Source organism: Pithys albifrons, chromosome 16 (assembly GCF_047495875.1).
Source record: "Pithys albifrons albifrons isolate INPA30051 chromosome 16, PitAlb_v1, whole genome shotgun sequence".
In the NCBI taxonomy this organism is placed as follows: Eukaryota; Metazoa; Chordata; class Aves; order Passeriformes; family Thamnophilidae; genus Pithys; species Pithys albifrons.
Window position 1 is genome coordinate 2652813 of NC_092473.1, and position 20079 is coordinate 2672891.

A 20079-nucleotide genomic window follows, 5' to 3' on the forward strand; every position below is an offset into this window, starting at 1 on the left:
GACACCTGAGGGGAGATGGGCAGGGGACACTGTGAGGGGGGCACTGAGACACCTGAGGGGAGATGGGGAAACTGCAAGGTGACACCGAGACACCTGAGGGGAGATGGGGAAACTGCAAGGTGACACTGAGACACCTGAGGGGAGATGGGCAGGGGACATTGCGAGGGGACACTGAGACACCTGAGGGGAGATGGGCAGGGGACACTGTGAGGGGGGCACTGAGACACCTGAGGGGAGATGGGCAGGGGACACTGTGAGGGGGGCACTGAGACACCTGAGGGGAGATGGGCAGGGGACACTGTGAGGGGGGCACTGAGACACCTGAGGGGAGATGGGCAGGGGACATTGCGAGGGGACACTGAGACACCTGAGGGGAGATGGGCAGGGGACATTGCGAGGGGACACTGAGAAGAGGAAGGCCTGAGGGGGCTGTGGGGTACTGAGGGGGGAGCCCCTGACAGGAGCGAGCAGGAGAGACCTGGGGGCAAAATCTGAGGGGGACTGCAGGGGGACACTGTGGGGGGCACTGAGCCATCCATGGGGGGACTGAGGGGGGAGTTTGGGGGAAGACTGAGGGGGAACTGAGGGGGGATTTGGGGGGGTGGTGCTGAAGGGGGAGTTTGTGGGGGGAGTTTGTGGGGGAACTGAAGAGGGAGTTTGGGGGAGACTGGGGGGGAATTTGGGGGGGACTGGGAGGGGACTGAGGGGGACTGGGAGGGGACTGAGGGGGACTGTGGAGAGACTGTAGGGGGATTGAGGGGGGAACTTGTGGGGAGACTGAGGGAGGAGTTTGTAGGGAGACCCAGGAAGGAATTTTTGGGGAGACTCGGGGGGAATTTGTGGGGGGACTCAGGAGGGAATTTGTGGGGGGATTGAGGGGGGAGTTTGTGGGGAGACTCGGGGGAATTTTTGGGAGACTCGGTGGGGAGTTTGTGGGGAGACTGAGGAGGGAATTTGTGGGGGGACTAAGGGGGGAGTTTGTGGGGGGACTGAGGGGGACACTGCGAGGGCGGCGCTGAGGCACCTGAGGGGCTACGAAGTCGGGGCAGACAGCGCTGAGGGGCAGCTCTGGCGCCCCGCCGGCAGCACGCAGTGCGCTCCAGGCGGAACCCTGTGCCGGGTCGGCGGGCTCGGTCCGTGGGGCCGGGGCTGCAGTGGGGCCGGTGCCGGTGGCCGCTCCGCGCTGCCCCCGGCCCGCAGGACCCGCAGCACCCTCGGCCGGCGCCGGGCGCTTCCGGCGGGCGGGAGGCGGAGCAGCAAACGCGCTGACGCGACGCGCAGGGCCCGCCCCCGCGAGGGCGCTGGAAAAGAGAAGAGGGAGGAAAAAAAAAAAAAAAAAAAAGCACCAACTTTTTTTTTTTTTTTTAATTGAGGAATCAACAGCCGCCATCTTGTCGCGGAGCCGGAGCGCGGCGCGGGCGGAGCGGGCCGGGCCGGGGCAGCGGGGCCGCCCCGCCGCCGCACGGGGCAGCCGCGCCGAGCCCACCGCGGGGCCGCAGCGGGGCGCGAGCCCGCGGGGCGCGGCCGCCCGGGGACAACCGACCGCGCCGACCGACCGACCCGACCGACCGACCGCCGCCGGAGCCGCCGCCGGGAGCCGCCGCGAGCCGCGCTCATTGTTTTTTTTTTCTTTTTTTTTTTTGGGGGGGGGGCGTTTTTTCCGAGGGGGTCGGCGCGTTTTTACGCTTTTTAAGGAAATTTTTTTAATTTTTTCTTTTTTAATTTTTGCCTCTGACTCCCCCCCCCCGCCTTTCTCTCCTCCCCCCACCCCCCCCGCCGCTCTCCCTTCTCGCTCGCCCCCTCCCTCCCTCCCCTACCTCGGCCGCGGGCGGGCGGCGGGCGGGGGCCGGGGCGAAGCCGCCGCCGCCGCGGAGGGGAGGGGACGGGGCGAGGCGAGGGGAGCGTGTGGGGGGGCGGAATGCGCCCCGAGTGACGGGCTGAGCCGCCATCCGGGCACCGCGGCGGGGGGAGCGCCCGGGAGGAGCGCGGCCGGCAGGGAGGGGGCGCTGGGCCCTGCGCTCCCCGCCCCGAGCCCTCCTCCCTGCGGCCTGCGGCGGCCCGGCATGGGGGAGCGGGGGCGGCCGGCCGGGCACTGAGCGGCGCTGTTGGGTTCCCGAGCGGCGGGCACGGCGAGCTCGGCACCCCCGCGGGCACCCCCCGGCAGCGAGACCGGCCCCGCCGCCTCGGCCGCCATGGCGGAGAACTTACTCGACGGGCCGCCCAACCCCAAGCGAGCCAAGCTCAACTCGCCGGGCTTCTCCGCCAGCGATAGCACAGGTAAGGCCGCGGGGGGGGCTCGGGTGGGGCTCGGCCGCTGTTCCCCCCCGAACCCGAGCGCTCCGGCGGCGGGGGGGGGCCGGGGCCTGCCCGGCCTGCCGCGGCTCCCGGCGGGCGTGGGCTGGGCCTCCGCGGCCGAAGTTACCGGGCGGGACCCGAACGGCGAGTGCCGGCCCGGCTATAAATAGCGGTTGGAAGAGGCGTTTTTTGAGTTGGGCTTCCCTTCTTTTCCTCCACCATCTTCGTTTTTAGGTCCCCTGGTTTGGATGGGTGGGGGGCGCAGGTGAGTGGGTTGCGGGTAAGGAAAGAGAAGGGCCAGGCCGTCCTGCTTGTTGTGGTTATGGAATGGTTTGGATTGGAAGGGACCTTAAAGCTCACCTCGTTCCACCCCTGCCATGGGCAGGGACACCTTCCACCAGCCCAGATTGCTCCAAGCCCCGTCCAACCTGGCCTTGGACACTTCCAGGGATGGGGCAGCCACAGCTTTTCTGGGCACCCTGTGCCAGGGCCTGCCCACCCTTGCAGGAGAGAATTCCTTCCTGATACCTGATCTAAATCTAACCTTCTTCAACTTAAAGCTCAAGGTGGCTTCTTGGAAAGGTGGTCAAGGTTTCTGTCTACTGGTGTAAACCCACTCGTTACCCACGGCTAACAGCCCTGTACAGGCTCTTCCACTGTGCCCCTGCGTGCGGCACCCAACGGAACAAACTCCCTAATAGCTTCTTAATCATAGGATGGTTTGGGTTGGAAAGAACCGTAAAGACCTTCCAATTCCACCCCCCAATAATACTTTGCCTTTTTTTTTGCCTCCCCACCTGTGACTCAGGTTTAAGGCGCTTGGCTCAAACAGTTCCGAGCATTTTTCCTTTAAAACCCAAACGATTTGCAGATTATAATTGCAGTTGGGGGTTGGTTGCGTGACAAAATGCCCGGCAGTGGGGCTGTGTGTCGCAGAGTGTCTCCAACCTGCCTTTTTCTTCGATTGTGATGGGTTTGTAGATAATAAGATGCATCAGAATGTTTCATTTCCAGCAAGCGTGTGCCCGCTGTAAACACACACGTGTGTGCACAGGAGCTCGTGTGCGTGGCCCGATGTCTGCTGGTGCTCCCACTGTTTCAATCACTGAAACTGTGGTTTCAGAGGAACACGAAGTGTGTTGGACTTGCATTTCTGCTTTCAGAGATTAATGAATCTTGTGAAAGGGACAGTGATAAGTCAGTCATGCTATTCCTGCTGTGTTTTCACAAACTGAAAAAAAAATTATGGCTATAATTGAGCTGATAAATTCTGTGGGTTTTTTCGGCTTGCTCAATCTGCGTTTGGCAATAGTTTATAGATCTTTCAGTCCTTTAGGGTTTTTTACGGTAACCTTTCCTTCTCAGCCTACAAATAAATGAAACAAGTGAGAAAGAAACAGTATCAAGAGTAAGAATTTGTCGGAGTATCTAGGTGAGGTCTTGTGATTGAACCGCGTTAATCCCTTTCATGGAAACAGTGGAATATACAGGAGGCTGATACAGAAGTTGCTGCTAAATGCTGCACAGTAACTCGAGAGGGATACGGTTTGCCTCTAAGTCTTCAGCTAGACATTTTGGGCTCTTCTTGTAGCCAGTGAAAGGTGTTTGAAGAGGTGTCTTGGGTTTTTTCCCTTTCTTTTTTGAAGTTCACTTGGTCTGTTCTGGAATGCCTCAATCTTAATTACGTCCTGTTCAGCAAGTTCTCGTGTGTCTCGGTGAGCTCTGGATGAGTGAACTCCAACATCTGCAGAAAGTTCTGCAGGACTGAGGGAGCCGATGGGGATGGGGATGGCAGACCCCAAGCTGTATTTTGGACAAGTGTGTCTCTCGAGTTCTGTCATCGTCCTGGTGTTCCCCAGGCAAAAAATACTTCTCTGCCCAGAGTGCCAGTAATGTTTGTTCACTCAGAGATTTTTCTAGGAAAAGTGCTTCTCGGTTTGTTGCCAGCACTTAGTGCTGCTTGTGGAAGGATCACTGGTGGTTTCTGTGCGTTGTAGCAGGTGATACAAATAGCTGGAGTAGTGACTGCTGTCAAAAACCTGTTCCTGGACCGAAACCAGGCTGCTCCCTGATTCCAAGGCTTAAATGGGAAAGTTCTGTTGCAGCCTGGGAAGTGGCCTTTGGGGCCGGAGGGGGCTGGGGCGGTGGGTTTGAGGCTCGTTCCCCGTGCGGGTGGGCAGGGCTGTGAGCGCAGGGCGGCCCCGCGCCCTTGGGTGCTGCGGCAGGGATGTGCTCTCGCAGCCTGCCGGTGCTCCTACCCGAGGCGCTGATGGCAGAAAGCAGCTTCTCAGCCTTGTTTATGTTTCTCTCGATGCTTTGATGCGGTGATGTTAAGCAACTCCTTTTGTCAGGGTAAGTTTTAGCTGCCTTTAATCTTTCTGATAAAAATAGCTCCGCAGCGTACCGGGGCAAAGTTGGTGCCGTTGAAATTGGTCTGCTTACGTTCTGAAAATACTGCCTTTCCTGTTAAACCCAAGCAGCTAAATCTAATGTCTGAGCTGGGAGAAGGGAGCAGAGATGAAAGGGCAGCAGGAATGGGTGCCGTGACCATCGTTAAGTTTCACGATAGTCCCATTTTGCAGCTGCCACGCTGCTCTTTGTATCAATAAGGGAGGTTAAGACTGGTGGCTGCGCTGCGTTGAACAAGCTCGCTCCGGTGCTAAAATGTCCGTGAGAAAGACTTTCCTTGTCTAGCCAGGTAGGAGTAGTGCTTTTGTCTAATTACTGCTTTATTAGATACGCAGTTGTTTTCATACTTAAACGTTTGTCTCCTCTGCGGCTGTTGTGAGACGTTCTCATCCAGCACGGGGCAGAATAAACAAGGGACTCCTACAGAAAGTAGAAATACAGTAACTCTGCTTATGGCAATGTGTTATTTTAATGCTGAGTGTCGTGATTATTTTGTACATTGCTGGCGTTGGTCCTCCAGCAGAGTGTACAGAGACCTCACATTGTTCCTGAGCTGCTCTTGGGCTGAACGCTGCACAGGGGTTGGGAAATACGTGTCTGTGTGGGGCAGCAGCAAAACTGGAGGTGTTCAGGTGCCCCAGGACCGTGGTCCCTTCTGCAGGGGGGGGTCTGGGTTGCACTGAAGTCGTTTGTTACGTTCCCTGCAGCTTGTGCTGCTGTGGAGCTGCGCCAGTTCCAGAAACGACCCAGCGTAATCTGGGCCAGAGCAGAGGGTGTCCCTGCCGGCACCAGGAGCTAACGAGTTCCTGAAGTGGGTGAAGCTGGGAAGAATGTGAGAGAAGCGGCATCAAAAACCCATTAGAGCCGGATTTTCACCTCATACTTTCTCGTGTGTCTGGGGTTTGTTGATTTTTTCACACGGATCGAGCAGCGTGGCTGCTGCTGCAGGGTCTGCGGGCCGACATCCCTGGGAGCTCCCGCTCTCCTCCCAGCCCGTGTTGGCATCAGGGCCCGGGGTTGGTGCCGGGCAAGGCCGGCCCTGCCGCACGTGCCTTCCTTCGTGCCGAGATAAGCAGAGCTCCACCTGACTCCCAGCCAGCTACACAACTTCGCAGGAGGGAGTTCGTGTGGATGCACAGCCTGGTTTGATCCTGCTCCCCTGCCAAAAAGCAGATAGGTGTATTCCAGTAGATTTAGGGTTTGGGTTTAAAAGAGGTGGACAAAAGCAAAGTAGCTTAAGGAGAGACAGCGAGGTTTTCTAAGCTTGTGTTTGCATTCTCAGCCGAGACTTCAGATGGAGTGACGTCTCCATGATCTAAAACCAGATTTTGTTTGGGCATGTGGAAGCATTAGTATGGATGTTTTAAAGGGTTCATTGCTGTGTGGCTGCAAAGCTTCAAGGAAGGCTGTGTAATCTGCTCTTGCTCTGTGGGATTGTGCAGAGCTGGTGTCACTCGTGTGCTGTGACAGTGAGAGTCGCAGCTCCTCCGTCTCACGTGAACAAGGGAGAGGGTAACTCCATGACATGATCTGACTTGGATTTATAAGCCGAAAATCTGGGGAAGAAATGCATCTTCTGGAAAGCTGTAGGTAAAGAAATTGTAATTATTCAGTGGGAATGTCCTCTGTTTTGTGGAACTTGCACCATAAGTATCTGGGGTAGGGAAAAACGCACCCGGATATTTCATGGCTAAATTGTTTCTTCAGATGTAGCATTTACGTCTAACGGTGGGGGTGGTGGGTGGTACAGGAGGATGCCGAGCAAGAATGTTTACTTTGAGCTGTAAGTTTGATACAAGCTGATTATTTTCTCTTTCACCTGGAGTAACTGACCCGCATAACTTGATGCCAGCAGTTGTGATCTGGAACAGGAGATTTTAAGATTAGACATGGGCTCATTTAGAGAGTCTAGTGCAGCTAATTCTTACCAGTTCCTGAGGCATTGCTGATAGCAGGGGACTGTGTACTTTCACAGGATCTGGGGGCTTTTATAGATTTTTCCAAGGAGTTTGACACTCACATGTGTGTGGGATGAAAAGTTGAGCAGGTGATCTGCCACCTGATGGTATGAGACAGGCCACAGTCTGACCATTGTGCCCATTTCCTTCGGTTTGTTTAAAGGCGTGTTTTGAGTGATAACTGCACATGTACTGGGTTGTTTATCAAAGTGATTCCTTGCCTCTTGTGGCTTAGAATTAACTCAGTAAACGCTGTGGTGTAGAGCTCCTGGAGAAGCCCTGCCAGCAGCAGGCAGGAGTAGAGGCTGTGCTTATAGAGGCTGTGCTTGGGGGGGTCACTGTGCTCCAGAGATCTCTCATTGTAAAATGATTCCCAGTTTTCTGCTGCAGATGATTCACTTTCTCTTCTGGCTGGACGTTCCTCGGTGTCATCGTCCAGTGCCATAAATTATTTCTACAGCAACATGCTGTGTTTTGTTATTATGTCTGCAGCTTCACGTTAAAAAATTCCCCATATTCTTAGTGTTTATTTATTTTACTCTCTGTTGTTACCTGCTAATAGAGAAGAACAGGAACAAACCCCCTCACTCTATTAGCAAAATACTGCAAGTCAGTGTGAAGTCAGGGTGGAGGGGTAATTGAAAAACACGGTTTGAACAATTTTGGGATTTGTTCTTATGCAGTGGGAAAGCATGTGGGATAGCTTAGAAATCTGACACTTCCACCCTAATTTGGTTTACACTTTCAAGAATTTTTGCTTTGTAAATCTTCCTTTTAACATATGTTATGTTTTCCATCTGTCTTCTCAGATGTCTAAGATACAGAGAGAATCTAAATAGTTTATTTAGAAAACTCTCTTAATAGAGATGCCTCAACAAATACCATTAGGTATTGTGCACAATCAAAGTGTGAATAAAAAGCAAACTGAAACTTCTATTAGCACTGATAATTATAGCTCAGAATCTAAAGCCATTAACATGTACTCTTCAAAAGCTTCACTTCATCTTTCCTCCCTTCTTATTCACCACCATTGAGAAATAAGGATCTTAGTGGTGACACTGGATAAATACAGTATCCTTGGCTTGCAATAACTTCATATGTGTGTGGATACATTTTTATTTATATATCTGGAAATATGCATGTATGTATTTGTATAATCTTCTTCCCTGCCAGTCGCATTTCATGCTGTGGGAGCTTCCTCAGGAGGACAGTGCTCTTGCTGGGTGATGTGCCTCCCAATCCCACAGGTTTCCCATCCTTTCCCTGCTGCATCTGGGCATGGCTGAGCCAGGCACTGGAGCTGCTTCCCTCCTGGTGCAGAGAGAGAAGTCAAATGGAATACTGGATTCCAGCCCCCGTCCGTGTGTGCTGCCCAAGGAGCACGAGCTGCTGTTGCTGTGCCCAGCTCTGCCACCACGGGTGCTTTGGGAGCTGATTTAGTGGGTGTTGGTGATGACATCACTTCTGTGTCACCCTCGGGGTGGTTTCATCTCACAGAGAAAAGGACTGGGGAAATTACCAAGAGGCTTGAAATTCAGTAAGTACCGAGTGTAAGTCTGTTTTGGAGGAGCTGTGAAGTTTTTTCCTAAGGTTCATAAACTCCCTTAAGGAAAGTATTAATGAGAATTATTCAAACCAGCCTCATCTCACTGAAATCAGTGCTTTAAAGTAAAATAGATTTGTGAGGGAATTGGGGCTTTTTGGGTTGTCAGTTGTTATTGGAAGCTTTTTTAGAGAGAAAGATCCAAAAATCATTAGTTTTAATCACATACCTGCTGTCACTTCCTTATGTGTATTTGGTTTGTTTTGGTTTGTATGTTCTTGTACACCTGAATTTGAGGTGCCAAGCAAAAGACATTTCACTTAAATTTGGTATCAGAAACAGGGAGGAAAAAGTGGCATGAAAAAGAAGGGAAACACAGTTTTTGCAGGTCTTACACATCATAAGGGAGACCCAAAACTTCCCTGTTTCCTGGTAATCTTGCTTAGCCTATTTTTTGGTTGATTGGTTGGTTGGTTCTTTCATAATATTTACTTCAAGTATATTTTTACCTATTTTAGTTTTACCTATTTTTACCTACTTTAGTTTTTACAGAATGGGCCTGTTCTGTGGTTTGGTTGGAGAAGGTACATTAAGGTGGGAACTTCAGCAGAAGGGGCTGCCTGAGCCAGAACTGAGTTCTCATCACCAACACTGTCAGTCACTGTGGGGAGAATGGGGCTGAGCACCTCAGAATCTGAGCCACCTTTGCTGACAAGATATTTACTAAGAAGCCCATGGCCAGGGACTGTCACAGTTGAGGTTTGTTTGTCAGGGTAATTCATGTCCCTGAGCATTATCTGTGCCAGCTGTGCAGGGAGGTGGCACAGCTGGGAGGGCAGCAGTGGCTCTGTCAGGGGTGGGAGCCAGGTCGGGGCATTCCTGTGCTGACGCTGCCTGGAGCGTGTGCCCACTATTAGTTACCAGATTCTCAGATGATTCCTCTTTAAAGGGTCATCCCCAACTTAGTGTTCTGTCAGCTGTAAAATTAGGGCAACAGACAAGGTGTGTGTGTCTGTGCTAGGGTGAGAAGGCAATGCCACTTCTGTTAATGTGCTCCAAGAACCTTAAAATATTTAATCTTCATCAGGATGATCTTGTGCATGGGAAGCTGATGTTCCCAGTGTGGTGTCTCACGGTCCATAGGCAGTTGGTTTGCCTCCTTTTCCTTCTGTCCAGGTTTCTGTTCTTATGGCAAAGAAATGTCCTGGAGCCTTTTGGTCAGTGGCAGCGTTTGCCCCATTGTGGAGTGCTCTGTGGCACTGTGTCTGTGTTGTGGGTCCTGCTGGGGGAGATTTAAAGTTCCTCCCAAGAGCAGACACAGCTACAGGGCCCCTCAGTTCAGGAAAGATCTTGAGGGGCTGGAGCGGGGCCAGAGAAGAGCAACGAGGCTGGAGAAGGGACTGGAGCACAAGTGCTGTGGGGAGAGGCTGAGGGAGCTGGGGGTGTTTAGCCTGGAGAAGAGGAGGCTCAGAGGTGACCTCAGCACTGTCTGGAACTCCCTGAAGGGAAGTTCTGGCCAGGTGGGGGTTGGTCTCTTCTCCCAGGCACTCAGCAATAGGACAAGGGGGCACGATGGGCTCAAGCTCTGCCAGGGGAAATTGAAGTTGGAGAGCAGAAAAAACTTTTTTGCAGAGAGAGTGCTCAGGCATTGGGATGGGCTCCCCAGAGAGGGGGTGGATTCCCCATCCCTGGAGGTTTTTCAGCTGAGCTTGGCCGTGGCACTGAGTGCCATGATCTGGTAAAGGGACTGGAGTTGGCCCAAGGGTTGGACTTGATGATCTCGGAGGTCTTTTCCAACCTAAGTCATTCTATGATTCTGTGAAAATGGTGAAGACATCTTGGGTAAGGAGGAAAAGTGGTTTTGGAGAGGCTCTGTAGGACCAAAGGAAGGCAGAGTCAGTCCACTGTTTGCCACCTGATGATCCAAGAACAGACAAGAGTGAATGCGCTTGTTGGGCTCCTGCCACAGATTTTGGGGGTTATTTTGGTTTGATTCCCCTCTGGCCTCTGGGAAGACATGAGTGTCCAGCTTCTTACCTGAATGTTTTTCCTATTTGTTTCTTTATATAAACTTCAGTGCCAGGTGTGTTTAATGTGCCCTTATATATTACTTTGTAATTGATAGGGAAACATTGAAGCAATCCAGTTTTTATGGAAGGATAGCTCTGAAAACAGGGATTGTTCCTGAAAGAAGCCAGTATCTTAGGTTTTTCTGAACTTTTAACACAGATTGTATTTTCATTATGAGCACAGCAAAATAGAGATGGTGGAGACAGTTTGGGTAAGTACAGCAGACCTTGTGATAGTCACTGTGTGAGAGGTTGGGGACTAAACCGGGTGGAACCAGGGAAGGATCTCTGTTTGTACCGTTTTCATGGAGGTGAGGAAGAAGCCAGGAACAGGGTAGTTGACCTTTCCTGTATCAGGTGGTTGTTATCACACACATTAGTCATGGTATAAAGGTTATAGGTATGGCATTTTCCCCATCCTGGCTCTTGGGGCTGGTGTCAGGAGCATTTTTAAATAACTCAATAATACTGGTCAGATTGCAGTAGGGAGTGGAAGAGAAGAGATTCTTTTTTGTTAGTTTCATAATTGTTTTCTCTGTCTAAGGAGCTTTGGTTTTGGAAAGTCACTTAGTTGCTGAAGTCTTACAAAAATAGACTGAGGGAGATTTTAGAAGCTTGAAGCTACTTTAACTTCAGATTAACTGGATTCTAAGGTGATAGTGTCCCCCTGGGCTATTGGAATGCACAAAATGGATCTAATTTAATTGATTTTTGGAACTTCACTGCTTAGTTGGTTGTGTGTACCTGAATGGGATTCATCTTACCTAGGAGAGCTGAGCTTTGCCAGCAGACAAGTTGCAAAGGAAGTGTGGCAGTGGCAATGCTTCCTTCACAATCCCCCCTCCCTAAAACCCCAGCCACAGGAAAGCAGAAGAAGGCAAGTGTTACACCAGCTTTCAAGAAGAGCTGGAAGGACAACACAGGCAACTGCAGCCTGGCCAGCTCCCTTTCATCCCTGGGAAGGTCCTGAAGGAACTGGAGCGAGTTTAGTGGGACTAGCAGGGAGGTTGGGGCTGGAGCAGGTGCTTTCTGGTAGGAGCCCAAGGGGCTGGGCTGCAGACAGACCTCCTGACATCCCTTCTGACCCGACTGACTGCAGGTCTGTGAGCCCAGAGTGCCGTGAGAATGACCCCAATGAGGTTCCTGGAGGCAATACCAAGAATTCCAAAAGGTCAGGCTCGTTTCCATGGATCGACACATTTGAATTTTGACCAGTCCACTGACTAAGGAATGAGCAAACCAGACCATATTCCTTTGTCATCCCAAATGAAAATAGTTCAAACAATCAGGCAGGAATAAATTCAGTTAAATATTCAGATCTCTTATTATGAAGCCACCAGTTGCTGGGACTCCCCCAGATCCTGCTGCTGGATCTCTGATTCCCCCTCACCACCCTCCACCCAGGGAGGTCTCCTGGACCCAGCCAGGTCCCTCCTCACCATCGTTTGCAACCAGCTTGTTAAACATCGTGTTCTGAAGAAGTGTTGCTGCTCTGCTGAAAGTCAAGGTCAGATGCACCACAGTTGTTCTGTGTCTCCTTAGGCAGAGACACCAACGTAAAGTTTCCTTACTGGAAATTTTATATTTTCCATGAATGTGTGGTTTAATTGCTCCAGACATTAAATGCTGTAATTGTCTTTTATGAAACAATGAATTACAGAATCCTCAGACCTGGAAAGGAGGTTGGAATGGAGGTGGTAATTGCTGACTGCACCAAACAGTGTGGCTATTGAGGGGAACTACCTGACAGTGAATTTAGGGACTGGCTGGAGCTCTGAACTGTTGAGGCTTTGTCTGCTGGGGTCTGGCGTGATTGAAAGAAGCCTTACAAACCCAAATTGGGCTCAGGGAAATGTAGCAGCTCTGCTGGCATGGCAGAAAGGCACGGTGGAAGTTCTGCAGTGTGACTCCAGTGCCTGCTGCAGGCATGGGCACTCAGGCTGGGCACCAGAACTCAGTCAGGTCTCAAGCAGAGATTGTGCAGTAAAAAATGAAACTGAATTTGATTGTTCTCCTCCTGCTCGCTGTGGGAGATAATAAGTCGTGTAATGAAACACCTCAGAATGTTTGTCACCTCTCTAGGCTGAGTTAAAGGGGGGAGAATGGTGACATTGAAACAAGTTAATTGATTGAATATGTATGTGTATTAGGGAAGTCTCCCGGTGACAGCCACAAACAGTCATAGAGATGAGAACGTTCTTCCTTGAGGATGCAGAACAGTCTGGTTTTTTTTTTCTTCTCAGAAGACTTCGAAGGAAACAGAACATCTTTTTTTTTTCATTCTGATTTCTGAAAGTGTTGTCCGGGAAGGCAGAAAACTGTGACATTGAAGCTCATAAAACTGAAATTAGGAGAGAAAGTGTCTCAAGTGTGGTTATCTTCTATGTGTGAAAATAGCTGCTCAGGGAACGCAGAATGCTCAGATTGGAGAAGGAGCCTTTTGGAAAGAGTGGGGGGTGGCAGTTGCCTAGTGCTTTTCCATGCCTTCCAAAAAATCCTGTCAGCTCTGGGTTTTGGTGAGGACGTTTTAGTGAGAGTTTATGTAACAGGTAATGAAAGGTGTGAGGTTTGGGATAAGAAGTGCTGTGTTAGATACAAGGCACTGTGAGGTGATTTTCCACAGCCTTAGTCAGCTCTGGGGCAGTCCGTGGTGTAAAGGAGAGCACTCTGGACTCCGAATCCCAAGGTCCTGAGTTCGAGTCTCAGTGGGGACCGTCCCCTGGCAGTTCAATCCCTCCCTGCCGTCCCATCCCGTCAGATCTGGGATGCTCAGCAGGGTCAGCCCGGTCAGTACCAGGGGTTGTGACAGTCCTGAGGACTTCCCAGTCACTGTCCAAGCTCGCTCGGCCGTGGCAGATGGACCTTGGGACTGAAACGGTGGGGCCAGTTCTGTGCACGCTGAGCCTCACCTGAACAATCCCCTGTGCAGGCTGGAAGGGCACGTGGGGAGAGCCCTGCCCAAATCTTCACTCATGAAGTCTGGCCATACACACACAGTCAGCTCTGCTGCTTCCTCAGCACTGAATTAGAGGTACGTGCCTTGGGAGTTTGGGGGATCTTTGCTCCTTTAAAATCCAGGTCCCTTTTGCTGTTGAGGTGTGTGCTGGGAGAGCAGCAGTTCAGGGGGATGGAGCAGCCTCAGGGCTCGGTGGCTGCCCTGGGATCCCCAGCAGAGCCATTCCTGAGCATTGCTCCAGGGAACTGGACACAGGGCAAATCCCTCAATTTTTAGGCTCTTGGTGGCTGCCTTTGACTTTGAGAAACAGTTGAAGCATTGAGAATGGGATCAATTATGTTCTTCTTGTGAGCACAGAGTGACTGCAGTTGCTTTTCATTTCTCTGTCAGTAGAAATAGGCTGTGTTCTTATTATGGCAGATTTTTATATGTGTGTAAATATATTTATTCTTTTTATAACTGCCAAGACAATCTCTTATCTTTATGGATTTGTTGCAGACATGCTCAAGTAGATTTTTGTTTTCTGTTTTATTTTATAACCATTGTAAAATGTGCTGTGTGTTGGTGTTTTTAATGTGCATGACTCTGATTAAATATAAAAGGTGATTAATCGTTGCTTGAACATTGGAATTCTCGGTGAATTTTTACATGACCACTGTGCTAAGTTGTTTACCTGCTTTTTATTTTCTTGCTGGAAGAGCTGTATGTTTTCTATGCCTAACTTTCCTGTACAGCCTTCTTACAGGAGCTTAGGAGAGCTGGATTATTCCAGGTTTTAAGGGGCACTATTCCCAAATAATTGCTTCACTCTTTTTGTAAATGGCATAAATATTTTCAGTCCTTGGCTCTGGCAAGACTGAGAGAGCCCAACCAGCCAAGCAAAAACAAAAAAAAAATTGAGCATTTATACTCCAGCATCCCATTTTGAAATACACCTGGAAAATACTACTCTTTAAGCAACAGCAGCATCTTCCCCCTCCACACCTGGCCACTCCTCTGCCCCTGCACAAACACACATCTCATCTCTCCCAGGCACTCAGCAATAGGACAAGGGGGCACGATGGGCTCAAGCTCTGCCAGGGGAAATTGAAGTTGAAGATGAGATAGAAATTCTTTGCAGAGAGAGTGCTCAGGCATTGGAATGGGCTGCCCAGAGAGGGGGTGGATTCCCCATCCCTGGAGGTGTTTAAGATGAGACTGGATGTGGCACTGAGTGAGAATCCACCACGTCTTGATCCAACCCCACTGTGATCACCAGCCCAGGGCACTCTGTGCCCTGGGCTGGTGATCACAGTGGGGTTGGATCAAGGATTGGATTGATGATCTCTGAGATCTTTTCCAACCCAATCGATTCTATGATTGATGAAACATTAACAATTTGAGTGCAGAAACTTGGAAAAACACCTTTCTGTGGGATTTATGGAGCGCTGTAAAGCTGGAACTCGGAGCGAGGGGGATGGCGAGAGCAGCACAACAAAGGCAGAGCCTCGGCCGGGCCCCCCTCGGTGTCACACCGGCAGGTGGTCCCGGAGCCTCCCGGCATTCCGGGCTGTGCCCCTGGATCCAGCACCCTCTGCACGGCAGGAGTAGGAGAGATAGATGGCTAAAATCAGGGAAATCTCGGAAGAAGGGAAGTAGCAGGGAAATGTACAGGAAGAGACAAACTGCGGCACAGGCAGCGCGGAGTGGCTGTGTGGGAAAGGGGAGGGATAAAGCAATTCCAGGCGGGGAGGGAGCTGAAGGTACGGCAGGAATTCCTGTGGAAGACAAACTGAAGAGGTGGACTGAACACCTGAAAGGAGAGGCAGCAAGAAAGAGAAATTAAAAATACTTTGATGAACCTTGCTAACTAATATTGGCTTGTTACTTGCCAGCTTGGAAGGAGCAGGGGCTCTGCTCTGAGCTGGGGTGGGTCCTGTTGCCCCCAATTTGGTGCAGTCCTGGAGGGATCCCTGACCTCGGAGGTGCTGATGGCAAGGGGTGGGCCCTGAGCCCTCAGCAGGCAGAGTTTAGCATTTCTGGCTGTGTTTGCTGTGACTGTCAGTGTAACTCACTGGGCACTGTAAATCAGAACGTTTTCACTCATTTTTCTTCAGTGAGTTTAACTGGAAATCCACACCCTGATGAAATGTGTGGTATTTGAGTGTACTGAGGTGTGTTGTTCTGCATCCCTGCATTGGTAAGTGTTGTTTGGGGTTTGTTGTTTCTCTTCAATGTACCATCTTATATCATTTTTGCAGCCTGGGTCTTGCACCAACTTTTTGTGGTTGAGGAGTGAATTAAACTTTAAAACAATGAAGCTTTTGGGATGCCCTTCTTTAGTAAAGAGCTTTTCTTTGCTCTAATCTGGAAAAAATGTGGTTCGTCTGTTGCTCACTGTGAGGGGTTTTCAGGGCTGGTTTGGGGGGCTCAATAAAGTTTTCAGACATTCGTGTTACAGTGAGAAGTGGTTGTTTTACATCATGTCCTGGGACTGGAAAAGTCTTCTGAGATGGGCTGCATGTTTGAACAGCTACTCTGGTGAATTGTGGCTGGTCTGTTTAGATGATTATTAATATTGCTTGTGTTTGTACTTGTTCTTCAAAAATACGACTTGTATTTTCACATGGAAGTTCCTATATACACTGAAGTAACTTTCTTTGTTTTAGTTACTTACCAAAATAACCTTGTTAACGCAGATGCTGCTTATGATGTGCAAAAAAAATGTTTTAGTGAACCTGAGTTGCCCCTTAAAGGAGAAGAAAAAAGCCCCAGCACTTTTTTATTAGTCTGGATGTTCCAGCCAGGCAGAGCTATTCCTTCAAGTGGCTTAATGAAGGTTTGATTGATTTATTTTGCTCATCTGGAGAGTGTGTGGATTACCTCTGTCAATATTGGGCATGATAAATGAGGGCTGGGCACTTACAGAGCAATCTGAATTATTGGAACCGTTCAGGAATTAAGCAATGACTTGATTCAAGAGACATTAGAGGGAGAAAACTCTGAGTGCATTTTGGGATCTTCTGAAGCAGCAGATCATGGTACAAATCAATGACCAGCAGCTGATCTCAAACGTGTTTATGTGTGAGATTGGGGTCAGACTGCTGAAGGAGTAGTTGCTGACTCCTGAGGCTGAACTGGAAGATGTTCTTTGGCCACGTGCACACATAAATGACAAGGTTGAGGTTGGGTTTCTGGGTGAAATGCACTGGCTTGGGATTACAGAGGAGGTCAGAGACGGTGATGTAATTGCTCTTTTGGGAGAGCAAATCAATAGGAAAAAATCTTGTTGTTTTTGCTGTCATCTTTTAGCCAAAACAAGGAAAATAAAGGGTTGGGTTAGATCGTTGTACTCATGCCACGTTTGTTTTTTTTAGGCTTTGTTTTGTCAAGTGTTGTCAACAAACCTCCTTGTTGGGCAGTGCCCTTCCCTGTGTGGTTGTGTGTGGATGGTGTGAACCAACAACTGCCCTGGAGTCACAGGGACCGTCTCCGGCCTCCTGGCAACTGGAGGGTCAGGGAAAGATGTACCTGAATGCCTTTCATTAACCCTGACACAGAGTAACGAAGATAAGTATTTTAGCTGCTACTTTGTCACATTTTCTCACTCATGTTTCTGTTTTACCTTGTAGATTTCGGCTCTTTGTTTGACTTGGAAAACGATCTTCCTGATGAGCTGATCCCCAATGGCGAGTTGGGCCTTTTAAACAGCGGCGGGAACCTCGTTCCAGATGCGGCTTCCAAACACAAACAGCTTTCCGAGCTCCTGAGGGGCAGCAGCGGCTCTTCCTTGACGCCAGGCCTTGGCAATGTGAACTCCAGCAGCCCCGTGCAGCAGGGGGTGGGCGGGCAGGGGCAGGGGCAGCCCAACAGCACCAACATCGGCACTCTGGGCGCCATGGGCAAGAGCCCCCTGGCCCCGGCAGACGCGGCCGCGCCCGGCCTGGCCAAGCAGGCAGCCAGCACCTCCGGCCCCACCACCCCTGCCTCCCAAACCCTGAACTCTCAAGCACAAAAACAAGTGGGCATGGTGACGAGCAGCCCTGCAACATCACAGACTGGAGCTGGGATATGTATGAATACTAATTTCAGTCAGACACACCAGAGCCTTCTCAACAGTAATTCTGGTCACACTTTAATGAATCAGCCTCAGCAAGGACAAGGGCAGGTAATGAATGGATCTCTTGGGGCAGCTGGAAGAGGAAGGGGAGCAGGAATGCAATATTCTGCCCCTGCCATGCAGGGGAATGCAGGCAGTGTGCTGGCAGAGACTTTAACCCAAGTGTCTCCACAGATGGCTGGGCACACCGGGCTGAACACAGCACAGACAGGAGCAATGACTAAAGTATGTACATGCCATTTCATTTATTCTATTTGTTGCACTTGGTTTTTCTCCATACAGGTGTTCAGGGAACGTAGTAGACCTTTTTCTAGAATACAACTAAGGGATGTGCTTTCTTGAGTCTGTAGTTTCAGTGATGCCCTGAAAGAGGAAGATAATTGAAGCAGTGCTGCTCATGTAATCAGCAGTGAAAGCACTTGTTGAAAAACACATCCTTGAAGTGTAAAGTTGGAGAGTGTCTTAGCAGGGTGAATTAAAAAAGAGTAGTGTAATCCTGCAGAGAGGGAGCAGTGATTCCTCACGTGCAGGATCTCAGTGGAGCTGCCAGACAGCAGCACCTTCTAGAGCAGTGTGAGCATTGTGGGCTGAGGGCAGAGGTGCAGCAGTTGCTCCTCTGGTCAAGGAGCACTGTCAGCAGCTGTGTCATAAATGCTTTTTAAATGTGGAGGAGCTGATCTGGGAACATCAAATTCCACATGGATTGCCAAGCTAGTGCAAACTCTTTGAAAGGCAAGGACAGAAATACAATTCAGTGGGCATTGCACATCAGGGCAGGGAACATGTACCTGGAAGTGTCATGGGGCAATGCTCTGGCCCCTTCCTCATGCAGTTACTGCTTCCTTGTGCTTTGTTTTCAGGTGTGAGCTTAGAGCAGTGTTTTATGTGCTGTGCTCTTGCTTACCTAGTGTCTGGGTTGCTTTGGGACCATTTGTTCTGGGAATTTTGATGGCAAATGCACCATGTTCTGATATGTAGAACAAAACAAAAATTTATCTCTGATCTTTTATCTTTTCCTACATCATTAGCTGTTATCACTGTAAATTACTAACATATAAATATTAATTCATTGATGTGTTAGGAATTGTGGAAAAAATGGCATTGCCTGACATGAAAGTGTGTGTCCTGTGCTCTGAAGGGTGGCTGACATCACTGTGGGGTTCTGCACAGATAATTTATTGTTTTTTAGATAAAAAGCATAAAAGGCATTCTCTGTGCAGTGAAGGAGACCCCTTTGCTTAAGGAGACCACATTGCTCATGGTCTCTGTGGAGGTCAGAGCATCTCACAGTGGGTACAGTTGTCTCCAGCCTCCAAAACAGCTCATTTTGTTGTGTGGAGCAATTGGAAGGAGCCAGCTTACCTTTCAATTGTTTTTATTTAAAATTTGTGGGAAGAGTGACAAATTCTAATTAATTATCTGGCTTATTCTATAAACTTACAGAGATCTAAGTGCTTGGGAGTAGATTTTTCCCAACCACTGCACAGCTTTGTGGTGAATACACTGATTTTTTTATGTAAACCAACTCAAGTAGAATTACCTCAAAGCAAAAGGACTTGCTTAATGTCTTCATGTGAAGGGTCTGTGTGAGCCTGGTGGGGAAGGTTCTGTGGGGTCTTGGATTTTAAACAAACCCACTCTGGTAAGGAATGGACCAGCACTGGGACAAATTCCATATTTCAGGGGCTTCATGCTGAGCCTGATTCCAGCTGCAGGTGGATTGCCCAGCTCAGGAGGGTGAGCCCAGGCTTTCTCAGCTAACAAATGTTCAGGAGCAAGGTAATGTTAGTTTGGACAAGGAACAGATTGGAAAAGAATAGTGGAAGGGTGAGAAAATGATGGTGCTGTGAAGGTGCACTTAAGAGAAAATAATTTTAAAACTTGGCCAGCTTACAAAAATAGGAAGGTTGGTGTTTTCCAGGGCTCCATCTCTTGTTGAACAAGATGGAGCTTGAGATCGTTGTGTTTCCTTAGGAAGGTTTTACTTTATTTAAATCTCATTTTCTCTTAGTAAGAGAGCAGGTGAGCTGAGGGTTTTACACAGTGATTTTGGGGTTCCATTCTGGAACAAACACTTGCTCCCTGAATTTTCTTCTGCCAGGCAGCAGCATCCTGGTTTGGCCATTTTCCTTAGTAGGCATTTGAGCATTGATATCCTTTTCCAGCTTCTTCCCATCCCCCAGTTCATTGTCCTAACAGGATTATCAGCCATGATTGTGTGGTAGTTTTTTCCTGTGGATGTTGCAGTGGTGAGGAAAGCTTTTAAGAGAAGTGAAGAAACACTTCACTGAGTTTGTCTGTTATCCTGAAGCTGAAATTTCTGCTGAAGGAGAATGTTGGTTAGTTCATTTTTTCACCTCCTATTCCCTGATGTTTGCCACTTAACATGTACAGCTTCAAAGAGTTGAAGGGCTGTGGTAAAAGTGGTGAAAGAGCTGATCTGACTAATAGTGAATGTGCCCAGTTGGACTCAAAGGCTTAAAATGTGGCTGCCATCGTGGTTGAAAAACTGGATCAAGGCTGGAAGGAGATTCTGCAGGTGGTGCCTGCACATCATCCCAAGGGAAGGAAAGAGTGTGAATTACAAATGCAGAAAAGAAATCTAAAAGCACTTTTTAAACCAGAATTTTCTCATTGCCTTTACAATAAGTGATGTGCATCACTGACTGGCCTCACTCAGTAGCCCACTTGTCCCAGTTCATGACTGTGGGACTTGTGGCTCTTTATGGTTTGGGACCAGTTTTGTTGGG

The 20079-nt window shown here is 49.6% G+C and overlaps 1 protein-coding gene across 5 annotated transcripts in view; it reads left to right on the top strand.

The window, feature by feature from the left end:
- The first annotated feature begins 1380 nt into the window (after window positions 1-1380).
- CREBBP (CREB binding protein) overlaps window positions 1381-20079 on the top strand; it is a 108530-nt gene continuing 89831 nt past the window's right edge. For 4 of the 5 annotated variants that reach the window (XM_071571648.1, XM_071571652.1, XM_071571649.1 and 1 more), the window contains exons 1-2: window positions 1381-2277; window positions 16842-17554. In XM_071571648.1, coding sequence (XP_071427749.1) covers window positions 2193-2277; window positions 16842-17554 — 798 coding nt within the window. In that variant the 5' untranslated portion in view covers window positions 1381-2192. The remainder of the gene's footprint in view (window positions 2278-16841; window positions 17555-20079) is intronic. The other variant, XM_071571651.1, reaches the window with a different exon arrangement.